The sequence below is a fragment of the Schistocerca americana genome, chromosome 4, assembly GCF_021461395.2.
Source record: "Schistocerca americana isolate TAMUIC-IGC-003095 chromosome 4, iqSchAmer2.1, whole genome shotgun sequence".
NCBI lineage: Eukaryota > Metazoa > Arthropoda > Insecta > Orthoptera > Acrididae > Schistocerca > Schistocerca americana.
Window position 1 is genome coordinate 581,357,798 of NC_060122.1, and position 27,195 is coordinate 581,384,992.

General features: G+C 41.8%; 1 protein-coding gene across 1 annotated transcript in view; it reads right to left on the bottom strand.

Annotated features, from left to right (window-relative positions):
• Nucleotides 1–27,195, bottom strand: part of LOC124613625 (nephrin-like) — a 715,499-nt gene that overhangs the window by 209,964 nt on the left and 478,340 nt on the right. The window contains exons 4-5 of the mRNA XM_047142340.1: nucleotides 13,748–13,861; nucleotides 11,696–11,899 (exon numbers count right to left, since the gene is read on the bottom strand). Coding sequence (XP_046998296.1) covers nucleotides 11,696–11,899; nucleotides 13,748–13,861 — 318 coding nt within the window. The remainder of the gene's footprint in view (nucleotides 1–11,695; nucleotides 11,900–13,747; nucleotides 13,862–27,195) is intronic.

The following is a 27,195-nucleotide window of genomic DNA, read 5'->3' on the forward strand; positions in this document are numbered from 1 at the left end:
TTATGTAAAAGTCCTCCATCGTTTGTAGAATGACCGATTTTGTGAAACTGTCTATAACGATGGATTTCCTCCCTAAATTATTAGTTTTCCTTCGAGACGATTCCAGTAAACCATGAGCCTTGTTTCCGCGTTCCTTCCTTATGCGTACTATTGTGGCGAGGCTGCCGTTTGCATAAACCATTGGGACTGGTAATATTAGCCAACAGTTCCTTTTGTGTAGCCTCCTTAACACACGCTGTAATAACGTTAGAGACAATCGAACGCTCGTTCCCCGCAAATATCTCCTCATCTTCGTACTCTGCACATTTTCTTGTTATTCAGGGCGATTATCCATCACTTCCGGATACTGATGTATATCAGTGAGTACACAAAGTTAACTGACTGAGATTGGCAACTAAGATCCCACGAACAGAAAACACGTATATCACTGCACGCCGAACTACACCGCTGGACAGGTAACGGGCAACTGATTTTGGATTGCCCTGTAGGCCAGTGGCAGGGTTCTTCCGGGAAAGGCCACTTCCCCCACCAAAAGCGTTGCTCGCTCTTGACTTTACAGACAGACTATAGCCGGGTGTCGAAAACCGTTCACAAACAATATGCAGCCTAGCCGTCACACTGTCCTCGCTGCTAATCCATGGAAGGAATCCATCTGGGGCCGTCGCGAATCCCTGAAGCGACGTGCTGACAGGCGGATTCACTGAAGTACCATCTTCAACAGAATACTATTTAACGTACGACATCGTAATGCTAAGTGAATTTCGGTTCAGATGACATATTGTCAAAGAGTGGGCGTACTTACATTTCTTGTCCAGAGTTGTAAGTCAACATTTTTTTTACACTATGAAGCGCCGAAGAAACTGGTACAGGCATGCGTATTCAAATACAGAGAGATGTAAACAGGCAGAATACGGCGCGACGGTCGGCAACGCCTATCTAAGACAACAAGTGTCTGGTGCAGTTATTAGATCGATTACTGCTGCTACAATGGCAGGTTATCAATATTTAAGTGAGTTTGTACGTGTTGTTATAGTCGGCGCTCGAGTGGTAGGACACAGCATCTCCGAGGTAGCGATGGAGTGCGGATTTCCTGTACGACCATTTGACGAGCGTACCAAGAATTCCAGGAATATGATAAAACATCAAATCTATGACATCGCTGCGGCCGGAAAAAGATTATGCAAGAACGGAACAAAAGACGACTGAAGAAAATCGTTCAACGTGACTGAAGTTCAACCCTTCCGCAAATTGCTGCATATTTCAATGCTGATCCATCAAGTGTCAGCATGCGAACTGTTCAACGAAACATCATCTATATGTTCTTTTGGAGCCGAAATCCCACTCGTGTATCTTTTATTACTGCACGACAGAAAGCTTTACGCCTCGCCTGGTCCCGTCAACACCGACGATGGACTGTTGATGGCTGGAAACATGTAGCCTGGTCGGACGGCTTTCGTTTGATGTTGTATCGAGCGGGTGGACGTGTACGGGGATGGAGACAACCTCATAAATCCATGGATCCTGCGTGTCAACAGTGGACTGTTCACGCTAGTGGAGGCTCCTTAACAGTACGTCGCGTCTGCTGTTGAAGTGATATGGGACTCCTAATACTTAAAGATACGGCTCTGGCAGGTGGCACGTACGTAAGCATTATGCCTGATCACCTGCATCCATTGATGTAAATTGTACATTTCGACGGACTTGGACAATTTCAGCAGGACAATGCGACGCCCACAACAAAGCTGCAGTTCGGATAGTTGGGTAAAACAAGAACGGAGACAAGTGTCCAGCGAAGAATATTCATCCAGGACTTTTTGTTTAAAGCAGTGATAGTAATGAGTGCTGCGGTGTGCTAGAACACACGTCCATTCCTGATATGTTGTCTGTTAGAATAGTCACTTGACGGAAAGTAGCGGAGGGCTCAAAAATCGTAAATCCTGCCAGCGGTAAGAAACGCTCTTGATAAAAATCAGGGGATTAAGCAGGAAAAGGACAATATAAGAGAGAAAAAAATACAGGATTTACGAGAACAGAGAAAAGCTCGTTCTGCAGGAAAGAAACAGCTCACAGGTCCTCAGAAAACAAATCCCACCGAAAATTGCGTTTTCCCGGGGTGCTGATGTAATTTTGCAGACGACTTGATACGGTAGGGTAAATGTGAAGAATGATGGTATTTTAACTGTAGGGAACATGAAGGTTCATGACGATAACACTATGACCATTGCCGAAGAGTTTCAATTAAGAACTCTTGATCGACTGACTATGAGCTCTTATCCGCCTGTGAGGGCAAGTGAGCATAGTTAATGCTTTTGTAATGTCATTCTTACTGTCGCTTTGTTAATAGATAAACGGATTTACTTGTTAATTATTAATACGTAGATACTCAAATAACTGTTTGTTGTGTAAATAAATTATAGTGAAAAATTCGACAGCTATCTGCGATTTTTCTTTTTCCGAAACTTCCTCACATCAGTTGTCATTTACAACTGAAACTATCTCGGAAATATGCTACAAAGCTTGCTGTAAAATAGTCCTTTCACTCACTTCAGTGCTACAACAAATAAGATTTCGATTGTACGGCAATATTCATGGGAGCACATGCCATACTTGCGACGTACCAACTTAAACCCCAACTTCTTAATATTTTTAAATTTTGTCTTAAAATATCTGCTGTGTGTAACTAATGTTTTATGCTAATGTTGTAAAACTGATTTTGAATTTAAATTTATGCTTTGTCCAGAATATTTAAAATGTGTATGCACTGAAGCTTCTCAGGCTACAAAATAGTAAAACATCAGTGTTAGGAATGGGCGGTGTTCTAAAGTTCGTGAAAGCCAGAAAAAAAAGCTCCGGGAGACTTACTCCAATAGGTTTCCAATTCTTGATTCACTAGAAGTGCGTCAGCCACAGAAATAATCACAACAAAGGCGTCTTGCGTAGCAGCGAGATCTTTCCACGAAATTTGAAACACCAGTTTTCTGCTCTGAATGCAAAATATTTTGTTGACTCCCACCTACATGAGGAGATACGATTATCATAACAGAAATCCGAGCTCGGGTGAAGAGATTTAGTTGCTCATTTTTTCCATGTGATGATCGAGAGCGGTAAGTGCAAGAAATAGTCTGAAAGTGATTCTGGGAACCCTCTGACAAGCACGTAAGCGTGAATTTGCAAAGTTTACATTTGTGTGTAGATGCAGATATAGAGCGCGAGGCACCCTCGAATGTTCAAGACTCAGTTAATATTCGCAATATAATACATTTCCGTGAACATCAGCGAGCCAACAGTCGTTTGGCAAGAGTTCCAGGTGGAATTAACCACACGTGCGCTGAGCCAGAGAGTTGCACTCGACATCCAGATGTACGATTCAAGATGTTGATCATTCGATGCCGGCAGTTTCTAACAAACATCATTGAAACCAGTAGTCATCAAACGTTTTTAGCGAAGAGAGAGTACTGAGTTTGTAGGAAGGTGCTTCGGGTTGCAAACGTACCTACCTTGTTAGTAAACGGTAGCCTACATAAATTAGTATTTTGAGATACCCCTACAGCCTAAGTACAGTAAGGATGCGATAAGTTGTCCACTTGTTCGTAGGTATTGTAGGTTAAAATTTGACAGCATCCGGAACTATCCGTATCGACAGTTCTGTTTCAGACTGCTGCCATCCTCAGTAACTATAAATTTCTGAACGTGTAATTACCTGACGAAGTGTCATATTGTCTGTGAGCGGATGATTTATCGATTTACAACAGTAACTGTAGTTACATTTAAATACATTATGCCATATGGGACACAATCACAAATGCTTACTAAATGTTTCGAACATGATCTTTCTTCTACTCATTGCGTTACTTAATTTCATATTGTGTGCTACAAATGAGCGGCTCCCCCCGTCGGAGGTTCGAGTTCTGGTTCAAATGGCTCTGAGCACTATGGGACTCAACTGCTGAGGTCATTAGTCCCCTAGAACTTAGAACTAGTTAAACCTAACTAACCTAAGGACATCACAAACATCCATGCCCGAGGCAGGATTCGAACCTGCGACCGTAGCGGTCTTGCGATTCCAGACTGCAGCGCCTTTAACCGCACGGCCACTTCGGCCGGCGGTTCGAGTTCTACCTCGGGCATTGCTGTGTGTGTTGTCATTAGCGTAAGTTAGTTTAAGTTACATTAAGTAGTGCGTAAGCTTAGGGACCAACGACCTCAGCAGTTTGATCCCATAGTCATTATCTCAGATTTCCAATTTTTGCTGCAAATATGTACCATCTCTATGATGTGAATTCACAAATCCGTCTTATTCCCGTTTGAAATTTATATCACAGCAACCGATCGGTACGAGGCTCGCACGATCGTGAGCTGACAGAAGACAAACAAGAAAACATTCAACCTCTCACGTTCTCTAACCCTGCAGTGTCAAGAGTCCCAGGTGGAATAACGAAACAGAACGTGCGCTCTACCCCCCAGATAGGCGGACAACTCTACTTAGCTCGCGACACACATCACCAACGTCAATCAATATTAAGCACGTCTTAAAATGTTAATGCTCCTCTAAATATTTTCGTTGCTGAGCAGGAATAGACACTCTCAAAACCCTCTTAACGTTATTTGACATTATGGATTCTTCTACTTGTTGTTAGAGCTTTATTATTGCAAATTACCGCTGATAACTGTGGGCCACAAGAATACTTGACCCCGGCCGCAAATTTGACAACCACTAGCTTAGACAGTTTGCCAAATAACAGGTAATTGGACTGTATGTGCTGGTTACATTGTCCTGCAAACGCAGCTGTAGTATTGCAGTTCATTTCCGTCAATATCTTTATGTCATGTAACTAGCTCAAGAATTATTTCACTTGATAAAGAACTTCAGTCTTAAAATCTAAGAGTAATAAATATTACTGATGTAATCTTAAGTCATTTTCCTTATATATATATATATACAGTGTGAAGAAAAAAATGGCGTACTCGGATTTCGCAGAGCGATTGCTTACTTACTAGCAATACAAGAACGCCTCTCACAAAATTTCGTCCTGCTCATATTTCCGGCGGTAAATAGATGTTAAAGATTGGGAATCTAACAACACTGTAATCGCATGTCGGTAACTACTTCTGTCAGAGTAAAGCAGCAGAGCCGTGTAGTTGGTACAGTGGATAGCGTTTTGGGTAAGCTTGCAGGAGATAGAGGGTTTGATTCTGGTTCGAGGAGTATTTGTTTCTGTTTGTCAGTTTTGTCGTGCCATATAATACTGTATTATACAACGTTTCATAAGCCACTCGTATCCGACATTTACACCCTTTTTGTAACGGCAATGGACGTGCTGTTCCCATATTTCCATCGTTGATGACAATAATAATAATAATAATAATAAGGCAACGCATGGAGATACTTACTACACAGCACGCGCTGATCACACTCAATGTTGCAAGGCATAATTAGTGTTTACATGGGGATAAGACTATCAGATGGTAAACGAGTTAGGAAATTATTTGCGGAGCATGTTTCGAGCATAATTTCTCACGTAAGGTTTCATCAAAATGTAATGGACCTGAACGTGGCAAGAATGATAGTGGTTAACAACCGATGGGTCCATGGGGGTGGATAACAGAAAGCAGGTTTGTAATCTAGGGGATGCAGTGGTGGGAAACAATTCGCATCGATGACTTGCGAAAGGGTTCTTTAACAGCTGACTAATGAAAACGACTGTACTTCAATTTCTATGTTGTAGTACGTAAGTGCAAATGTTTTGCATATGGCTGTGTGACGATTAAGACGCCAGATACTACGCGAGTATATTTAGCAAATAAAACAAACACGCCTCGTCCCAGAATCGAGCCCTCGACATCCTGCAAGCTAAATAGAACATTATCCACTACACCAACTGCACAGAACTGTCGACTGCTAACAGAGGTAGTTACCGTAAATGTGATTACAGTGTTGCCAGGCGGCCAATCTTTAACGTCCATTTACTGCCGGAAATATGCACGGGACGAAATTATGTGAAAGGTATTTTTGTGCTGCTAGTATGTGAAGAATCGCCCTGCGAAGTGCAAGTGCGTGAAGTTTTCTTCTCCCTGTGTGTTCTGGCACCAGGTTTCGGGAATTGTTTAACAGTTCACATGTACCTGTAGTTTTACTGTACCAGTCTCTTTGTTTTATGGCATCCTGTACTCTGATAGTGAATCTTCATTCGGAGTGCAATTTGGTTTCAGGCGTTATTCAGAAAAGGCTATTTAAAGATTGTTGATCAGCTTATCCAGTTCATAGCTGTATAGACTTTATACATAACGTGTATTGACGTTTTCACCTTGTCATGTACATAGCAATTAGACTTCATAACTATAGCATAAATTGTAATCTACCGTTTTTCAAAATTTAACAGAAAGTTTATAAGTTTTTTTTTCAGTCAGAAAATTCTTAACTAGGTTCGACGAGGGTATTGTCCGGAAATCTGTAGCCATTTAGTAAGGAGCATTATCTTTCTAGAAAACCTCATTCTTTATCAGGCATTCTATCGCTACGTATTAGGTGTTGCTAACTACGAAGCGGAAACAGGCTCAAATCCTAACAACAACAACAATAAGCCACGTGAAACTAAAATTCCTCCTGGTGCATACCAGGTGTACCGGTATGAAATGAGCGTTTTTTTGTGAAAATGAAACACTAATTTTGAATTGAAAAGTAAAAACATTTTATTCAAAGTACTGACCATTGCTTTCTATACATTTTGACCACCTTTCTGGCATTTTGTGGACACTACGCAAATAGAAATGTTCGTATTTTGAAGCAAACCAATCAGACACCTAATTTTCGACTTCTTCGTAGGAATCGAAGTGTTCTTCAGCCAATGCGTGTCCGATTGATGAAAACAAATGGTAGTCGAAAGGGGCCAAGTCTGGTGTATACGGCGGCTGGGGTAGCAGCTCCCAGCCAAGTGTTTTGATTGTATCCTGAACCAGTTTTGCTTTGTGTGCAGTTGCTTTGTCGCGTAAAAAAATTACTTTGCCATGTCTTCTGGCCCATTCTGGTCTCTTTTTGATCAATGCATAGTTCAAATAGATCATTTGCTGTCTGTAGCGATTAGTATTCACAGTTTCGCCGGGTTTTAGAAGCTCATGATATACCACACCTTTCTGATCCCACCAAACACAGAACATTGTCTTCTTGCCGAATCGATATGGTTTTGCAGTCGATGTTGATGGTTGTCCCGGATTAACCCATGATTTTTCCCGTTTAGGATTCTTAAAATAAATCCATTTTTCATCGCCAGTAACAATTCGATGCAAAATTGATTTTCTTTCATGTCTTTGAAGCAAAATTTGACAAATGGTTTTTTGGTTTTCCATCTGTTTTTCATTCAAGTCATGTGGCACCCACTTCCCACACTTTTGGATCTTTCCCATAGCTTTCAACCGGTCTTAAATTGTTTGTTGTGCAACATTTAGCATTGCTGACATTTGATTCTGACTCAAAGTATCATCTTCATCCAATTTTGCTTGCAACCGGCGTCTTCGAACTTTTTTGGTGCTCTTCCGCGTTCTTCATTTCTTACATCAAAATCATTATTTCTGAACCGTTGAAACCATCTTTTGCATGTTGCTTCTGATAGAACATGATCACCAAATGCCTCGACAAGCATTCGATGCGACTGTGCAGCACTTTTTTTCGAATGAAAAATAAAACATAATGCTTTCCGCAAATCATCACTTTCTGGTACAAAATTCGACATTGTTAACACAATGAAAACGTATGATGATGCTTGTTCCATGACTTGATGCATACTAAATATCTTTGACAGATGTCATATCAAACAAACAAAAAAGAATGAAGGCTCGTTCACAACAAATGTTCCCTATCAACACACTTGTATCTTAACGCTCATTTCATACCGGTACACCTGGTAAAATCTCCAAACTACTTACGGAACTGAAACAGGTGACGTCCTTAGCAACCGCATATATTTCGGCAGCTGAACACCCCGTGATTCTCAAGTCACAGAGGCAACGAGAGAGCGCTGAGCAAGGAAATTTACACCTTATGTAGCAGTGGCTACGTAAATTTCTTCCTCTGTCGCTTCATCAGGGACTGAACAACATTCCAAACAGAATTATGGTAATAATCTCCGTTTGTGTGTATAAGTCTACTTGCTTAGTTATTTTCAACTGGTTCCTCAATAAAACTGTTCTAAACGGTGGAAGTGCATGCGAGAATCTCTGTATACTTATATTTCGCAGGATGATCTTCTGCAGTAGCAAACCTGCTCGGCTGTTGTAAAGCATGTTTGACGCTTATTGTCTGTACTCCATTCCTCCATGATCCTGACAGTTTGACCAATGTATGACATAAGAAAGCAACAAGAGTTACGGTAGCTGTCCATCTTACAAAACCAAGATCATCTTTCACAGATCTTAAAAGTTCAAATGGCTCTAAACACTATGGGACTTAACATCTGAGGCCATCAGTCGCCTAGAGTTAGAACTACTTAAACCTAAATAATCTAAGGACATCACACACACCCATGCCCGAGTCAGAATTCGAAGCTGCGACCGAAGTAGCATTGCGGTTCCACACTGAAGCGCCTAGAACCGCTCAGCCACAGTGGCCGGCGATCTTAAAAGAGACCTAGCCCTAAAATGGTAAAAGAACTTACTTCTCACCTCTTTCCCATAGAGCACATCCAGTCTAGTTAGTAATGCTACCTACTTGAGGTAGGAAAGGTCATAAACTTAGGTTCCACCTCTTCATTTTGATCGCTCAGGTAATTCACGGTTGGTCGATAACACAATGTGTGTTTGAACTGTCTTACACTATAACCTATTGTGGCGAAAGGTGAATTCGAGGTGAGGCTAACTCAGCTGAAAGACCTTCAGGGTTTCACATCGTCTGGATCCTATGAACACAGGTACGAAGTACGCCTACACGCTGAGCCGGATGGTGACAACTATCATCTTTTAGAAAAAAAAAAAAACAGTGAGAGATGGGATCCTAGAAACGGCATTCCGCATTGTACCATCTACTTTCATCCCAACCAATACATCAAGGAGGGAAAGACAACCATCTTCTCCCGCTTCAAAAGTGAAGCAAGTGTATGGGTGGATTGGACTCAGATATTCTGAAGAACTTGTGAACCGTGGATTCCCTCACAAAAGGATATGAGCAGGATCCAGGCTCCGAAAATGGCTCAGAGAAGATCACTTCAGACGTGAAGACATTTGAAATGAATTACATGTTGATTTAATGCACAAAAAAAAATCAAATAGATGTAGAATATGCAGACAGGAGGCCTGAAAGTAGACTTCCAAAACTAATTCTTGACTACAAACCACGAGGGGAAGACCATGTAAGAGAAGGCTAGACGTTGTTGACCGGAATTAGTGATATAACCTAATCCACGAAGGGAGAAAAAGAAGAAGAAGATATTCTGAAAAGCTGTTTAAATGTTCACTTCCTTGATTCCAGACAACAAAAATGTTGTTTTCATACCTGAAATGTCATTCACGTTCGAAAGTCGTCGACACCACGGCACATTCCTCAAATGTTACATAAACGTAATCGCATTACTGGTGACAGTGGGCTCCCCATGCAGCTCCATCTGATACCTCATACAACTGGTCATTTAGTGACAATAAGCAATGTATGAATCAGTAAGTGTGATCTGAAGACAGGCTCAAGAGACACTTCCAAATGGATCTAAAGGCGTATGAAAGAAAAAGCGGGACAACATTCAGCAGACAGCACCACTGTCGACGCTACTGTGTTTTTCAGTCAATTGTTGTAGAGTTGTTCTCCAAAATCTCTCTCGGAGGCACTTGACTTCCATCCGTTCTACAACACTAAAACGTGACTCACAGGAGAACCCTGTCGATCACCGAAAAGCAGGAGACGAAATGTTTTCCATCATCTGCTTCTGAAACCCTACAACAACATTTTTCACCGAATCTTGAGGTTCAGATCCTTTGGTTAACCTTCAGCTTCTTTGAGTGGTGAGCTGTTTGAATTTAGGATGTCAGTTGGCGTGCTTAATGTTCGATAGCGAGAATTGTGTCAAGCTTCATGTAGCGGATCGCTGCTTCCGATACTTCATCAGGAATTTGAAAACATCAGTATTTCAGAAATACTGCCGCTCAAAATTCAGTTTTCATCAATCAGTCCATAGAGGAGAATCTGCATTTTTTCTTCAAGGGATCAGAATGTTAAATGCGCCTCAGTACCACGAATTTGTGATCATATATAATACTTTGTACAGCAAATTCTGTCATACGCAATGTGGTAAATGCTTTAACGTCAGAACTTCACTTTGATCACATTCCTAGATTACAGATTGTGTAAAAAGAATGTATATGTACTGCTAAACACAGTATTATCATACAATTATGTTCGGCTAGCGGAATTTTTCAGAATTCCGAGGTCGATATCAACGTCTCGGTGAAATCCATATCGATTGTTACAAATGAAAACCGCTTTTTTCGTCATAATCTAAATTCTGTGGAATAAAATTTGATTATGATGTACAATAACAGTCATTTTCGGCCACTATATAAAACTGCTTTAAATTATCTGTCCCTCTCTACAGTAGTCTTTTTGTTTGTATTTACTCAATCACCTTCCTTCAAGGGGCCGAGTTTTCTATTAGGTTTCTCTTTTAGAAATTATCCATATTATAGCAAATCTAACAACCATTTATACGGAGTGAGATAATATGTTTCGTAGAGCACAGATCCCATCAAATAATCCCGCACACCGTTCACTTTAATTTTGTCTTTTTTTTTTTTGAAGCTTTTTGAAGCAACTGATCTATTTGATTCAGAGCAGGAGGTCGATTACTATTAATTAATTGAAGCACTGACAACTCTAGTTATTGCTTTCTCTATACAAAATTCAGTTTCGGAAACCTCTGTTCAAACAGAATCGTTTGATATCCTTCAGGATAACATTCTGATTGATTTTTATTTTGGTATTTATTTAGTTATTTTTGTGTCTGTACGTTCCTAGCCCTACCACTCTCTCTTTGACCTGGTTCCACCCATATATTATGAATACAGTTTGTATGTGAACGAAATTTGTAATGAACACCAAATGTCATTTGGATGCAGTGATTTATCTGTGTAATTGGCTGTCAGTATAGCTTAAAATGACACTAAAATTGAGTTGATTCATGAGACATGCCACAATTCTGGCGTAGGTTCTGTCGACGTCATGGGAATGACGTCCAAAACACTAGAATAAAACCAAAAGCCTGAAGTGGAATGGGCACTTGGACGGTAGTGATGACGGTCTTGACACGGTACCGACAGGTGTATCTAGAAGACTCCTTGACAGCAGCAGATATGTGTACTTTTTCAGTATGGCATTGTACTGTTTTTGCCTAGTTTGAAGCTGGCACCGCAGGGAGATAATTGACTGTATCACACTGGTATTGTTTTTATTTTGGAAGCCAAGTAAACACATGTTATGCTAGGTTAGTGTTCATTATTTATAAATTTAAAATAACACTTCTATCAACGTATGAATAAGTCTATCTGTAAATATGAAAACAGTTGGCTACAAGACAAGTCAGTCCATGTGAGTTGTAAATCTGGTAATCTTGAATTTGATCGGGTTCATATTACTGGCACTTAGAAATAATTACATGTAAATTTCACTGTATAAATGACGGGAATTTATGAGCTTGAGGCAAGGTAAGGTGGGGATACTCACGGTTGAGGTCCAGCGTGATGGAGCCGGCGACGGGCGCGGCCAGCGGGCTGCTCTCGGCCTGACAGGTGAGCACGGCGTGCAGCTGGCGGCGCGACAGCTGCTGCAGGCGCAGCTTGTTGCGCACGCGCTCGTGCGAGATCACCTCCCAGCGGTCCGTCAGCAGCGTGTTGTCCTGCCACCAAGTCACTCGCGGCGGTGGCCGACCTACACAACGACATCGCACCTCTTATCATACGTAGCGAGTTGCGCACGCGCTGTTGGGAGATCACCTCCCAGTGGTTCGTCACCAGAACGATGGTCTGAGACCTCTGCAGCTGACAGCTTGTTGCAGATGTGTTCCTGCCAGGTCGCTATCCTGCGATTCTTCAGCAGTGTGTTGTCCTGGGATCACACCACGTGTTGTGGTGGTGAACTGTATACTAACACCTCAACTCTATTACTAACAACTGGCTGCACATACATTACTGCGATATTACCTTTCAATAATCTGTCAGACGCAAAATGTTCCCGCACAAGCTCAAATTAGTCAGCAGACGACCTGTATAAAAATATCACAGTTTTGTTATTGGCAGTATGTGGTATACGGATTCTTGCAAGATTACGCCCAAGTGATAGGGCTGCTGGCTGCTGTTCTGAATCAAGAAGCAAAGTTCCCCGAGTGGTAAGGCACTGGACTCGTTGCATTCAGGAGGGCAGTAGTTCAAGTTCATGCCCAAATATCAGATTTAAGATTTCGCTACATCACTGAATGTAAATGCTAATAAATTTCAGTTGGATCGATTTATCCTAAATTAACATGCAGGCATCCTCAACGCACATCTGCATAATACACTCTTGCACTAATTTTGAATTTTAAATTAGAATGAAGCGGTCTCTTAGTTCAACGTACCTTCGACAGCAATATCCTTCCCCTCTTTCCTCAGCTTGATATGATCTTGGATCATCTCACCTGTCTTAATTTCTTTTTATTCTTTGGTAATTGTTTATTAGTGTAAGAAGATGAAAATGACACTGTTGACACAATCGCATAATGGCAAAAAAAGTCGTATGAATGAAGTTACTATGTGGTAAAGTTGGTGTTCGCTACGGTAACAGCTACTGCCACAGCATGTTTCAGGATCTGGAATTTTCATCAGTAGTTCTTGACCAGGTAGTTCCCGCCCAGTTTCTGTATTCAGCTAGCCACTGAAGTTGTGTCACAGCTGCCTCAGTATTCATGATTCCCAGTAAAAATATAAATACAGGAATGCATTAAAGAAAGTATGTGGCTTTAACATCAAGAATATCCCCTGATCTGCGGTCAGTCTCATGATAATATTTTCATTGGTTCACCATAAGCCGTTGGAAAACATCTTGTGAACTGTGTTTCGATACATAGTGTAATATTATTGCTATACTAATTGGTTGTTTCATTTAACAGGTGATTCGTAAGGAGGACATCTTCATAAGTGACTTCTGAAACATTACATAGGCGGTTCTTTGAATACTGACTCTAATATACTTCAACAAAATAATAACTTACATGAAACGTATCACACCACGTTTTAAATAAAAGTGAGTGAACAAAAATGGACTGCAGTAAGTTTCCCCTCTGCAAAACAATATTATTCAAGATCCATATTTGTCAGCTGTTTCTTGTTTTACTGTTTTGATGGTAAAATGTGCTTAGCGAAACTTGTGTTAGGTTACAGTCTGCACATCCTATGAAAGGATGCTGTTTAAGGAACTTCTGCCATTGTTGGATGCCCCTTTCTCCTGTACTCAGGGCATAATCATTCAGAAATGTGTCACAGACAAAACGAAGGTTTTGTGTATGTTGTTTTTTATATATTTTAAAAATGATTTCAATTTCAGTAATACGCTACTTTAACTTAAACCTCGTACATGACCCTTAGCGTGTTGGTGCCATAAGAACGTTGTCAGCTAGTTTCACTTGCATCGATTTATCATAGATTAACATGCAGGCATCCTCAACGCACTTCTGCATAATACACTCTTGCACTAATTTTGAACTTTGAATCTGAATGAATGCTGTCTCTTAGTTCAACGTACCTCCCACAGCAATGCAGGTAATTTCCACTGTGGATCCTTCGTTGTAAGGACCAACAGTGTAGTGAGGTATGGTTTCTCCGTTTCCATCCAGAAAGATTATCCTCTTTGGTGGCACTGAAAAAATAATAGTCTACTTTTAGAAACAGTTAAACTCGTGAAAGAAACTGAAACAATGAAACTGTTTTTTAGGTCAAACTATGATAAGTATGAATTCGTAGATATATCTACTGAATGAACACATATTCAGACTGTAGTAATGCAGTGTCTCCATTCAAGTCTATCTCCTAAGACCTGTCGGTAGAAAAGACCATTTCTGGTTGCCTGACATCTAAGACCAGTCGACAGAGAACATACTTTCTGGTAGCCCAATTTTCTTACCGCCACAGCCACAATACAAACTAAATTCTTATTTGCTAAATTAGACTGTATTTTAAAGCTAATAGGTTGAAGACATTTACGGTCACCGCTACACGTCAGACGAATACTTTTGAACTCTTATACGGAAACGATTGTAAGTGCGCATCTAACTGCTGAAGATTTACCACAGATGTAATGTTGGGTCTTCAGTCGTACGACTTCTGTTTCTAGAATCCCATACGCAGTTCTCATCTTGTGTTTTTCTTCTCTGGAACTCAACAATTATTTATCCCAAAAATCAACTTACCTTTTTTATTTAGCTTCTTAAAATATTTGCTACATTTTTTCTGAAATATCTTTAAAATCTGACATAAGGTACATCTAACTCACTCAAATATTTTATCTTATGTCGCCTATTTCATTTATATGCTGACAAGAGCTTCTACCTGTGGGCTTTTACCACTGAGTAGTCTTTCTGAAGTACGATATATGTAATCTGGCGCTATCTAAAGCCATGTCCTGCAATAACTCATTTTTCATCAATTTCGTTTACGACAAGAGCCACTCGGCTTCTCCTAATCTATTGTGGCACCACGTAATGAAATAAGGCCAATACTTCTGAAAAATATATTTTAATAGATATCGAAACCATAGTCAAGGGATAATAAACCTTTATTTGCAACTGGTAGGCTGAGTTCTTAACCTGTTCTGAATTACACAGTTGCTGTTTCGCAGCCATGTATAAGATCTTTAAACAACATATACTGGATATCCGTTTTCAGAAAGCATGAGAAATTCTTCTGAATATGTTAGACTATTTATTTCATCACCTTTGATTTATCCAGGGACGACTTATGAGCCACTCTCTCAGTTCCCTTTTCGCCTGTCCCCATCTCCCAAATAGAACGCGTCGTGGAATAACAGCGCGACTCCTCTGCAGAATGAAAAGTTATGGTTGAAACCACTCCTATGCTTCTCCTCGACTCTGTTTCTCCTAGAAGTACTAAACGAGTACACTTTTCAAGAGGGAATGTTATTATAGTCCATCTGATTGTATTCCTTTGTCATCTTATAAAATACTTGAAGTCTAACATACTAAAATAACCGACGTTTCGCCCTTGAAGTTTAACATGTGTGAGGAGGTATTGGCAGATTTTGTGTTGTGTCGAAGTAAAACCTGGATAGCTAATATGGTAAATATTGTTCACGAAAGGCAAGCTTTCGGATTCGAGTCTTGAAACGGTATACTATTCTCACAAGTTATGTGTCGTTATCATATCTGTGGTTAATGACTTGCAGCATACTGGCCGAAATATGATGTGATAATATCTGAGCTCAACGCTAAACGTCTGCTGAGCGGTATATATCTGCTGCGTAAGAGAGTACACGATACAGAACTGCAGATTCGAAATTACTTTAATGAAAAGTAGCACGATTCCTACCAAATTTATACCGATGGAACAAAATCTCAGGACAGAAACAATTTAGATTATGCTCTTTTTTTTTTGCCGAAGAATTCGGTAGCCCAAAGAAAAATCTGCCTTCGCCGCAGAAGCGTGTGTCATTCGAGAAACAGTGCTACATGGTACAACAGTCTCAACTACGAAGCGCGTTGTAATAATGTGAGATAACAACAAGATACGATAATCTTTCTAGTCGTCCAGTTCGAAGTACGTACCTCATGTTATGGTTATCGAGCAAGAGGAGAAAAAAAAGAAACAATACAGTTGGCCAACTTGTACAATTTATGTGGCTGGGGGGCCACAGACGAACCATGTTCTGTGAGCATGTGGGTGGACCAGCAAAACAGTGAACGGACCTAGATTTGTGTTATGAAATCTTGAAATACATGGATAGCTGTATGGTCATGAAGACCAAATGTTAAAATACATAAATAAGGTCAAGAAGGATAGATCATTATATTGGCTTCGATCGGTCTTATTTTCGGACTGATTTCATAGCTCACAAATAAAATTTAGTTTTGATATTGTGTGTAAGGATTTCATTGTTGTTCTTTGCTATGAGGTTCAATGAAATGGAACGTGGTCGGTGCGTCTACCGTCGCCTTACACGTAAGGTGGTACCACGTAGTAACTGCGGGTATGGTGGCGCCATCTATTAATAGACTGACGCGTGCGCACCATTTGATATTGCGTAGCGCCATTGTGGTTTCATTCCGTATAGAAGGTGGTCACACAATTTATTGTCCACTACTGAACATGCAGGCGAGTAAGCAGGAGCAAATAGGAGTGGTTCGATTTTTGTCGTCGGGGGGGGGGGGGGGGGGGGGGGGAGAGGGGAGTTGGAGTCCGTGAAATATATCGACGAATGAGGGCTCCAGTCTGAGTCGTTCAGGGGTTTGTGGAATGGCGCAAACGATTCCTTGAGGAGCTCGAGTCACTGGCCCTCGTTATGGACAGGCTCGTCCTGTCATCACATCGGAAATGGTTCCGGAAGTGAATGCTTTAGTCTTGGACAACCGCAGTATCACCGTGAACGAGATCCATCTGTTACTGGGTATAAGCGTGGGCGTCGCCCCCACCATAATGCATCGACACTTGAACTTTCGAAAAATCTGTAGGCAATGGGTTCCCCACCAACTGACCGCTGAACAGTGCAATATTCGAATGGCACTGTCTTTGAGTCATCTGCAACCTTATCATGAGGACGAATACGGCTTTCTGTCGCATATTGTCACAGGTGACGAAATATGGTGCCACTATTTTGAAAAGGAAAGCAAGCGCCAGAGCAAGCACTGGAAACATGCGACTTCACCACCTCCAAAGAAATCAAAGGCTGTCCACACCAGTTCTGGTAAGGTCATAATGATCTTTTCTGACCACAAGTGCCCACTGGTTGTCGAGTCCCTGGAACGAGTAACCACCATCGACGCCCAGCGTTATCAAGCCACTTTACAGAACCTTAGACGAGCCATGAAGTCGAAACGCCGAGGGATGCTGTCCAACCGCGTTATCCGCCTGCATGATAATGCCCTCCCACACTCGACCAATGTGATGACCACGACATTGCAGCAGTTTCTGTGGGAAACGCTGGAACATCCACCGTTTTCAAGAAGGGACGTCGAACAGATGTGCAGAACTATAGACCAATATCTCTAACGTCGATCAGTTGTAGAATTTTGGAACACGTATTATGTTCGAGTATAATGACTTTTCAAGAGACTAGAAATCTACTCTGTAGAAATCAGCATGGGTTTCGAAAAAGACGGTCGTGTGAAACCCAGCTCGCGCTATTCGTCCACGAGACTCAGAGGGCCACAGACACGGGTTCCCAGGTAGATGCCGTGTTTCTTGACTTCCGCAAGGCGTTCGATACAGTTCTCCACAGTCGTTTAATGAAAAAAGTAAGAGCATATGGACTATCAGGCCAATTGTGTGATTGGATTGAAGAGTTCCTAGATAACAGAACGCAGCATATCATTCTCAATGGAGAGAAGTCTTCCGAAGTAAGAGTGATTTCAGGTGTGCCGCAGGGGAGTGTCATAGGACCGTTGCTATTCACAATATACGTAAATGACTTTGTGGATGACATCGGAAGTTCACTCAGGCTTTTTGCAGATGATGCTGTGGTGTATCGAGAGGTTGTAACAATGGAAAATTGTACTGGAATGCAGGAGGATCTGCAGCGAATTGACGCATGGTGCAGGGAACGGCAATTGGATCTCAATGTAGACAAGTGTCATGCGCTGCGAATACATAGAAAGATAGATCCCTTATCATTTAGCTACAAAATAGTAGGTCAGCAACTGGAAGCAGTTAATTCCATAAATTATCTGGGGTTAGGCATTAGGAGTGATTTAAAATGGAATGATCATATAAAGTTGATCGTCGGTAAAGCAGATGCCACACTGAGATTCATTGGAAGAATCCTAAGGAAATGTAATCCGAAAACAAAGGGAGTAGGTTACAGTACGCTTGTTCGCCCACTGCTTGAATACTGCTCAGCAGTGTGGGATCCGTACCAGATAGGGTTGATAGAAGAGATAGAGAAGATCCAACGGAGAGCAGCGCGCTTCGTTACAGGATCATTTAGTAATCGCGAAAGCGTTACGGAGATGATAGATAAACTCCAGTGGAAGACTCTGCAGGAGAGACGCTCAGTAGCTCGGTACGGGCTTTTGTTAAAGTTTCGGGAACATACCTTCACCGTAGAGTCAAGCAGTATATTGCTCCCTCCTACGGATATCTCGCGAAGAGACCATGAGGATACAATCAGAGAGATTAGAGCCCACACAGAAGCATACCGACAATCCTTCTTTCCACGAACAATACGAGACTGGAATAGAAGGGATAACCGATAGAGGTACTCAGGGTACCCTCCGCCACACACCGTCAGGTGGCTTGCGGAGTATGGATGTAGATGTATGTAGATGTAGAGAGTCCCGACCTTTCACCGTGTGACTTTCATGTGTTTGGACTTCTAAAACACGCTATTCGCGGACATCGATCCACAACGGACGACGAATTGTGTGTCTAGGTCCAGGCCTGCATCGGACAGCAGCTACTAGCTTCTTCAAGGATGGAATCGACCGGATAGTGTCGCAATGGGATAAACGTGCCAACAGTTTTGGCGACTATTTTTTAGTATGTGTTCTGTGTACAACTACATTTTTGAGTTAATAAAATCGTTACCCTTATTTTTTGTTTAGCTCGGATGTTGTTGTTTTTGTTATAACGCTGTAGTTTAGTTTCTTAAAGGGTTTGTTGATTCATGTGCAAATATAATTTGAGTAATCAGTGACGTGTACATATAGTACACATTAATATTTGATCTACTCACACACATAATTAGAATGGATTATATGAAATGTACGTCTTGTAACTCAGATCCACAGTGAAGAGATTCCAAGAATGCAGGATATCCAGTAAGTCCCAAGGACGCACATTGAAACTGTCTTATTTTCATTCAAAAGATTGTAACAAAGATGTAAATATACAATACACTGAGGTACATATGATTATGCTGCAATTTGCACGAAAATGCTGTGAGCTTGCGCGATCATCTGGGTGCACTTTTATTTACTATACCTTTCTTTTTCATCAACCTTACGCGTTTCGACTTTCCTACATGTTCAAAGCCTGCAAAAATATAGCGCAATACTGGTATCAGACGACATGAAAATATGATACATTTCACCACTGACAAGGGAGATACTACAACGACTAGAGTATGGCTTCCTAGCTTACCAGTGCGATGTCAGCCATTGTAAATAATGCAGTAGACTTGAAATCATTTTATACGTTGTAATGATGAAAACTGTAGTAGTAAAGAGAAACAAATTGCAGCGTGTAGCACGCACTCAGCGGCGCCTAGCGGTTGAATGCACGTGGCTTCCAAAATTTTCACTTGGCAGCAGTTTGAACTTGTCTCGTGCTCGAGAATGTTGACTTGATACAATGTATGTAATGGTTTTATATGACTGGCAAAGCACTGGTAAGCTAGAAAGCAATATTTTAGTTGGCATAATACGTCTCTTGTCAATGGTGAAATATATAAGATTTTCATATCGTCTGATACCAGTTTCGTGTTGAATTTTTGTAGCCTTTGAAAATGACGAAAGATTGGAGCGCGTAGGGTTAATGAAAAAGAAGTGTGGTCGAGACACGATAATCTTTTTGCTAAAGTTGCAACGTGTCATCAAGGGAAACTCTGTTTACAACATTTACGTACAATGGTTACATTAGAGATTTTATGTAGTACTCATTACATTTGATTTTACCAGTAATATATACACATCAGTTGGATTTATGACGAAGCTCAGAAACAGAGTGAGAATTGGCTTAACCTGAGCGTTATTAGTATTGGTTCAAATGGCTCTGAGCACTATGCGACTTAACTTCTGAGGTCATCAGTCGCCTAGAACTTAGAACTAATTAAACCAACTAACCTAAGGACATCACACATCCATGTCCGAGGCAGGATTCGAATCTGCGACCGTAGCTATCGCTCGGCTCCAGACTGTAGCGCCTACAACCGCACGGCCACTCCGGCCGGCTGTTATTAGCAGCTGCACATTTTTTGCTGGTGGCATGTTATTAAAAATATATGTCCCTGAATAACGGAAATTTTTCTGGTCCAAATTAAGTGATTTTTAACCTTTTTGAAGATTATTCTTTCCTTCAGTATCAGTTCCGCGAACTGAGATTATAGCTGATTACATTCGTGTAATAAATACCCTCACTTCTGTTACCTTTGTTCTCCTTCTAATCCCCTCTGATCTGATGCTATCCTTGAGACTTACTCCTTGCATCTGTATCACCGTGGTTTGTACAGTGGAGACCATGGGAGCTCAAGAAATATATTGGGAGAGCATCAAAGAGGCGGATTGATGATTCGAAGCTGGTACCCTGAATACCATGGTACGAGATGGCTCCGAAGTGAAGATGATTGAAAGGTGTAAACGATGCCAGAATGCACCAGTGGGATTCGATAGGCTAAAGAAGAGAAAGAAGAAGAAGAAGAAGAAGAAAGAGAGCAAAGTATCCTTAATGATACCTTTTATAATAAACATTTATGAGTTAATTTTTCACGCTGTAGCTATTGCAAGTGAGAGAAATACTCTTACCTTGTTTATAGAAATTAATCTAATCAAGCCATATGTTTCATATGTCTTATGCGTGTCCCGAAAAGTGCTCTCAGAAATTCATTGATTATGTATCAGGTTTCGTTCTTAGGAATTCTGCTCAGAGATGTAGCAAAAAGAAGTTTATACTACATAGAAAGGAGGTAATCAGTGGAACACGTACCCTGACTTTGGGTACAACACACGAAAGAAGAAATGCCTTTGTGTGATACTTCTCATTCCTTTATCGTGCCGACAGTTGCAACGGCTGACGAACTTATTTTCTGAATGGAGAGCGGTACCGAAGAACCAGTCGTCGTTCATCACTGGACACATTCCAGCAGGGACCTGCTAAAAAAGCGGCATCCTAAATTCTGACCGTGTGGTATGAGCTAACGAGCGAAACAGCGTCAGCTGTTTATTGGATCGGAAGGTATTTCAGGCTGTCCGCGCAGATTAAGGCGAACAATGACGGGCACGTTCATCAGCGTCCTGGGACGCATTCATTACCGCGGAATAACAAACGAGCAGCGACATGTGAGCCGAGCCCGGAGAAAGCAACTGGAGGCGATAGATACACGCGGCGGTGCTGTCGCCTGTGCAGCGAGGCGAACCCAGCTGTCCCCTGCGTCCGTGTGATTCCATTCGTGAACCACACAAACTGTTGGCGTCTACAGTGGCCAGTCACATTGGAATGCATCCGCCGCATCTGCCCCGCGGCAAACCTGAATTTCGCACACATTTACATCGGATAAAAATAGTGACGTACAAGGGTTACTGAGTCAAAATTCTATATGATTCTTCACAAAATATTGACTAATATTAGACATACTATCGAACTTTCCAATGAATATCGCTCACAAAATCCAGAAGACTACGACAGGCAGATGAGCTAGAGATATCACAAGCAGCTTGACAGTTCATGCACCCTGTAGTAAGAATAACGCGCAGAAAAGTGAAAAGCAAAATGGAGGATCTGTTACAAGATGATTAGTTTGGTTTTAGGACAGATAAAAGTACCCGAGGGTTCTGACATTGCACTTGATAATGGAGGGAAGACTTGCAATTCGGGCCGGCCGGTGTGGCCGTGCGGTTCTAGGCGCTTCAGTCTGGAACCGCGTGACCGCTACTGTCGCAGGTTCGAATCTTGCCTCGGGCATGGATGTGTGTCATGTCCTTAGAGTAGTTAGGTTTAAGTAGTTCTAAGTTCTAGGGGACTGATGACCACCGATGTTAAGTCCCATAGTGCTCAGAGCCATTTGAACCATTTTTGAACTTGCAATTCGGTCTGAGGCGCTACAGTCATGGACTGTGCGGCTGGCCCCGGCGGAGGTTCGAGTCCTCCCTCGGGCATAGGTGTGTGTGTTAGTCCCAAGGATAATTTAGGTTAAGTAGTGTGTAAGCTTAGGTACTGATGACCTTAGGAGTTAAGTCCCATAAGATTTAAAAAAAAGAAAAAAAAGAAAAAAAATTGAAATTAATGAACACACCTTCGCAGGACATGTCGACTCAAAAGAAATAAAATGGGGCAAAATATTTTATATTCTCTAGAAGAGACATATAAAGCTATGGGTGGTGATGGGGTGTTCATAAGATGTGTAAATAACAAAAGGAGCTAATGATAATGAAATATAAAGAGAAAAGTGTTTGTATTAATTAGGATCTAAGAAAAAAGGAATAAATCTCCTCCCCTAACGTTGAAACTGTGGTATCACAAATCGATACCACCCTCCAGGCGTCATAAAGTTTGCAGCGGAATTGCAAGTTTCCGTCACATGCCGACAGTGCTTGTGCAGCATCCATGGGACCCAGTGCAGCATGCCTGCTGAGCCATGCCCCCAGCGGCTGCTGTCTCAATGTAGGACGTCCGGCGGCAGCCATACAGCCCACTCGCAGCTGGAGCCACTTCGGTATGTGACGCTATGAAAACGCCATCTGATCACAGCTCCAATCCCTCATTTTGTCACTGATATCAGCTGCGGTGGGATATTAAGCGGAATCAGCGGCGACGAACGAAAATGTGTACCAGACCCTAACTCGAAGCTTGGGATCTCCTGTTTACTAGGCAAGTGCGGTAACCAAAGGGCCATCCGAGACAGAGCGTTATCGCAATTGCACGGACTATCTCGGTACGCATTACGGCCGATCCACACTCCCGCCGAGAGCCACCTGTCCGCAGCCCCTGTCCATTATGCTCCTGTTCACTACTTAGAGATTCCCACACGACGCATTTGTGCATTCGAACTGAAGAAAGTGGATCTATTGCCCAGCAAGGCCTATCAGTTATTTGAGTGCATGGCGTCTTTCCTTCAAAAGAACAGATACCACAGTGGATAGGTTGTACTCGGCTGGAGTGTGGATCGGCCGTGAGGTGCACTGGGATAGGCCATGCAGTTGCGATAACGCTGTGGTTACCGCACCAGCCTAGTAAGGAGGAGATCCAGGGTTCAAATCCCGGTCCGGTACACATTTTCGTTCCTCACCGCTTAGTCCACTCAATGCAGCTGATAGCAGTGATCGCACTTCAATTTACATATAGCTTTTCACAGCAGCGGGATCTGCGTTGTGTCTGTTCTTTCGAAGGAGCAGACACCATGCATTCAAAAAACCATGGTTTGTTCTTACTTTACAGAGCCTCATCCTTGTTGCTATTGTATGATCTTGACTCTTAATTTTTACTGCACTATTTGCGATGAGTCTTTGTAGGCTAGGAGAGATACAAGTTAAGTAAATCTTAAATTTTCTGTGTTAACTTCTTCGCTAATCTTTCCTCCTCCTGTCCAAAAAGATGTTCAAATGTGTGTGAAATCTTATGGGACTTAACTGCTAAGGTCATCAGTCCCTAAGCTTACACACTACTTAACCTAAATTATCCTAAGGACAAACACAAACACCCATGCCCGAGGGAGGACTAGAACCTCCGCCGGGACTAGCCACACGCTCCTGTCCAGAATTTCTATAATGACAGTTGTTACACCACTCTGTAGCTTACCCCTCCTTACCGGAATGGGGTTAAAATTTTGGGTGGAAGTATACCAATGACCAGATTGCTGATGGCATCACTACCTCCAGTGAGAGTGAGACGGAATTACAGGAACTCTTGATTGGAATACATAGTCAAATGAGCGCATTATATGGACTGAGGCAAACCGAAGGAAAGTAGAAGTAATGAGTAGTAACTGAAATGAGTTTGGCGATAAATCTAACATGAAAATTGTGCACCACGAAGTGAGGGTTTCTGCTACCTTGAACAGAAAATAACTTTTATGGACGCAGTGAGGACGATATAAAGAACACACTAGCATAGACAAAGAGAGCATTCTTCGCTTAAATAAGTCTCCTAGGTAAAAAAAAAAAAAAAAGACCTCAGTTCGAGGAAGATATTCGTGAAAATGTACATTAGGAGCACAACGTCGTATGGAAGTTAACTGCAATCCACTGTTAGAAAATTGAAAAAGAAGAGAATCTAAGAGTTTGAGATCTGGAATAAAAGGAGTATGCTGAAAATTAGTTTTATTGATTTGTTTATTTATTTAACCTGGCTCGATTAGGGCCACCAGAACAGCTTAACCGGACATTCTACTTGTTTCCATTACATTGATTACGTTAAGTATGTCATAAGTTACATCTTACTACTTACTACAGTGTAGAAAGAGAAGAAAACACAGTTTAAGTTCGTTCATGACTACAATAGTAGAAAAAACTTGCCGAAAAGCAACAATGGTCATGACAGATAGGGTGGAAGAGGGGAGGAGAAAGGAATTTAAGAAAGGAGCAATTAACAATGGCAGGGAAAATAGTCATGTCACCTACCGATAAATGAAAAGAGAAACAAACGTAAGTGGGAGTACTTGGGAGCATTTGCTTTGCTGTCTCACTGCAGGAAAACTGGTCATATACTCTATTTTGTGGGGAAATGTTATGACATTGGGAGAAGGAATTCCTTCTTCTTAAAAATACCAGACATATCATTCTGCTCAGAGTGCCGTTAGCTAATTCCAGATGTGGACCGTAGCAATAATGAAAGAGTATGCGAATGGTTTTCTTCTGTCGATGGACACAGGCAGAGTACTATAGAAAAGACGGCGTTGAGAGAATATCTGAAAGCTAGGAAGGCTTCTTCCAGCTTCCAGCTGCGAATCGCAAACAGCTGTAGACGAAACAACAGCCGCCTGTAGAGCTGTGACAATACTGAGGTGTTACCTTACAGAGGTTTACAGACTCGCGTTGCATGACGGATTGGGATAGGTGCGCGAACCAGCCGCGCCCAGCCCGCTGCAACTGTCGGGTCTTCTTGTGTCGTACCGACTATATGTAACGGGTATTTAATCTCTGACGCAAGGCACAGGGTTGCTTGTGCACTGACGAGCCGATGAAGAAAACATAGCGTGTGGTAAGATGTCTGACCACAACTAACGTAACTTGGCGTATGAAGCACTGATGGTCGTATAGACGATATTGCAGATATAATAGACACAAACAGTCTAGGTTAATTGTATCCATCTAGCAGACTCACTACCTGTGCCATTTTAGGTTACATCGGAGTAGTGAAGTTTCGGTAGAACAAATGACTGCGCAAAACTTTAGTAGGGCATAGAGACATGGGGAAGCCTTTCCGCGTGCGCGAACAGTTTTCTGTGACAAGTTGAGATGCTTATAAAACTGGTTACACCCAAGTTCGTCACTTAATTTTATTACTAAGGGATGGGATCCTACTCAGACTGGCGAAGTAATTAAGTGTGGGCAAAACACTGACTAGAAGAAGTGAGGGGCATATAGCACATGAGTTAAGACACCGAGCAATAACTTCGAAGATACTAGAAGAAATCGTAGACGGCAAAAACTGCAGAGGACAGGGACTGGAACATACGTAAGAAAATAATCAACGGTATAGTGCTAAATGCAAGTTCTACACTGAATCGAAGAGGTTGCAAATCAGTAAGGAGACTAATCACCCGCCTACCAACTCCGCTCCCCTCCCCAGCCCTTAGTGAAAACGAAAAAAGAAAACGAAATCACGGCTCAGCTCTAACCTTATAACCCTCTCTTATATACAGCTGAAGGCCACCGACGCACCGAACAAAAATTTGCCAGAAAGATTTATTACTAGTGAAGTAGTCTGCATTTATCTTGTGAACGAAGCGGTATAATCTTTGAAATAAATCCCCTGGCGATGAATGTGAGTAAACGTATTTATTTTCATCACAAAATCTGGAATTGACCAAATTTTATTTGGCAAGATATACCATAGAGAGACATCATAAAATGCCACTAATGGCGAAGAAGGAACAGTGGAAGTGCGTTTCGGAAGGCGGTGACCTATAACACACGATAACCAACGTCCGAGAGTAACCCTTTAACATTAAAAATTTATACTCACGACAACACAGTTCCTAGTACGTATCTCTGTGTAATTTCTGGATTTCGCAAACCACAAAGATACATTTCTCTATTTGCACTGATAAGTACAGAATTTAGAAGGCGAATTGCCTCACCTGCTACACAGGCCTAACGTACGTAATGAACCCTTTGAATGTCTGCCAAATTACTCAAGCCACAGTATTAGGGCGGCTGCGCAGTCATGTGCCGAGTATATTTAGGGGCCTTAAATCCTTCACCACTGGTGTAGGAAGAAGATGTCATGTAAGCTGTCTGAATTCTATATAAATAGCGTTAAGCCCACCGGAACAGGATGCTATTAATGTTTCCGGCTTTCTTCCAATTAGACGCACCCATTTGGCTCAAGCTCAGTTTTTTACTCTCAGAGAGTAGAGGTTTCTCTTGTTACGAGTTCGTGCGGGAATGGGGAGTAACACTTCCCGAATTATATTCTTCTGTTTTCTGATTTTAGCAAATTAATTTATCCACACAAATGATTTCCTCTCTTAGCCTAAACCAATATTCGCACAATCGGTATTAGCGATAATAAAATTCAGACAGTCATGTCAGGGTCCTAAAGTGTAACACCTGCTAAATCAAGTAACTTATTTTGCAAGAGGTAATACAGTGGCTAAATTGCTTTTGACCTTCAATAAGGTGTCACGATGTTAATATAGTACACACTGTCACAGTAGCCACGTACTCCTATGTAATACTGTATCTTATTACTTGTCTATTATGAAATGTATAATAATTACTGTAGCGAAATTAGGAAGCTATCATTATATCATTCTCCATAAAATTTAGGTACATACGTTTCTCGTATTTTTTGTCTTAGACAAATGGAAACAGAACACATGTTCCGTAATACACTCCTGGAAATGGAAAAAAGAACACATTGACACCGGTGTGTCAGACCCACCATACTTGCTCCGGACACTGCGAGAGGGCTGTACAAGCAATGATCACACGCACGGCACAGCGGACACATCAGGAACCGCGGTGTTGGCCGTCGAATGGCGCTAGCTGCGCAGCATTTGTGCACCGCCGCCGTCAGTGTCAGCCAGTTTGCCGTGGCATACGGAGCTCCATCGCAGTCTTTAACACTGGTAGCATGCCGCGACAGCGT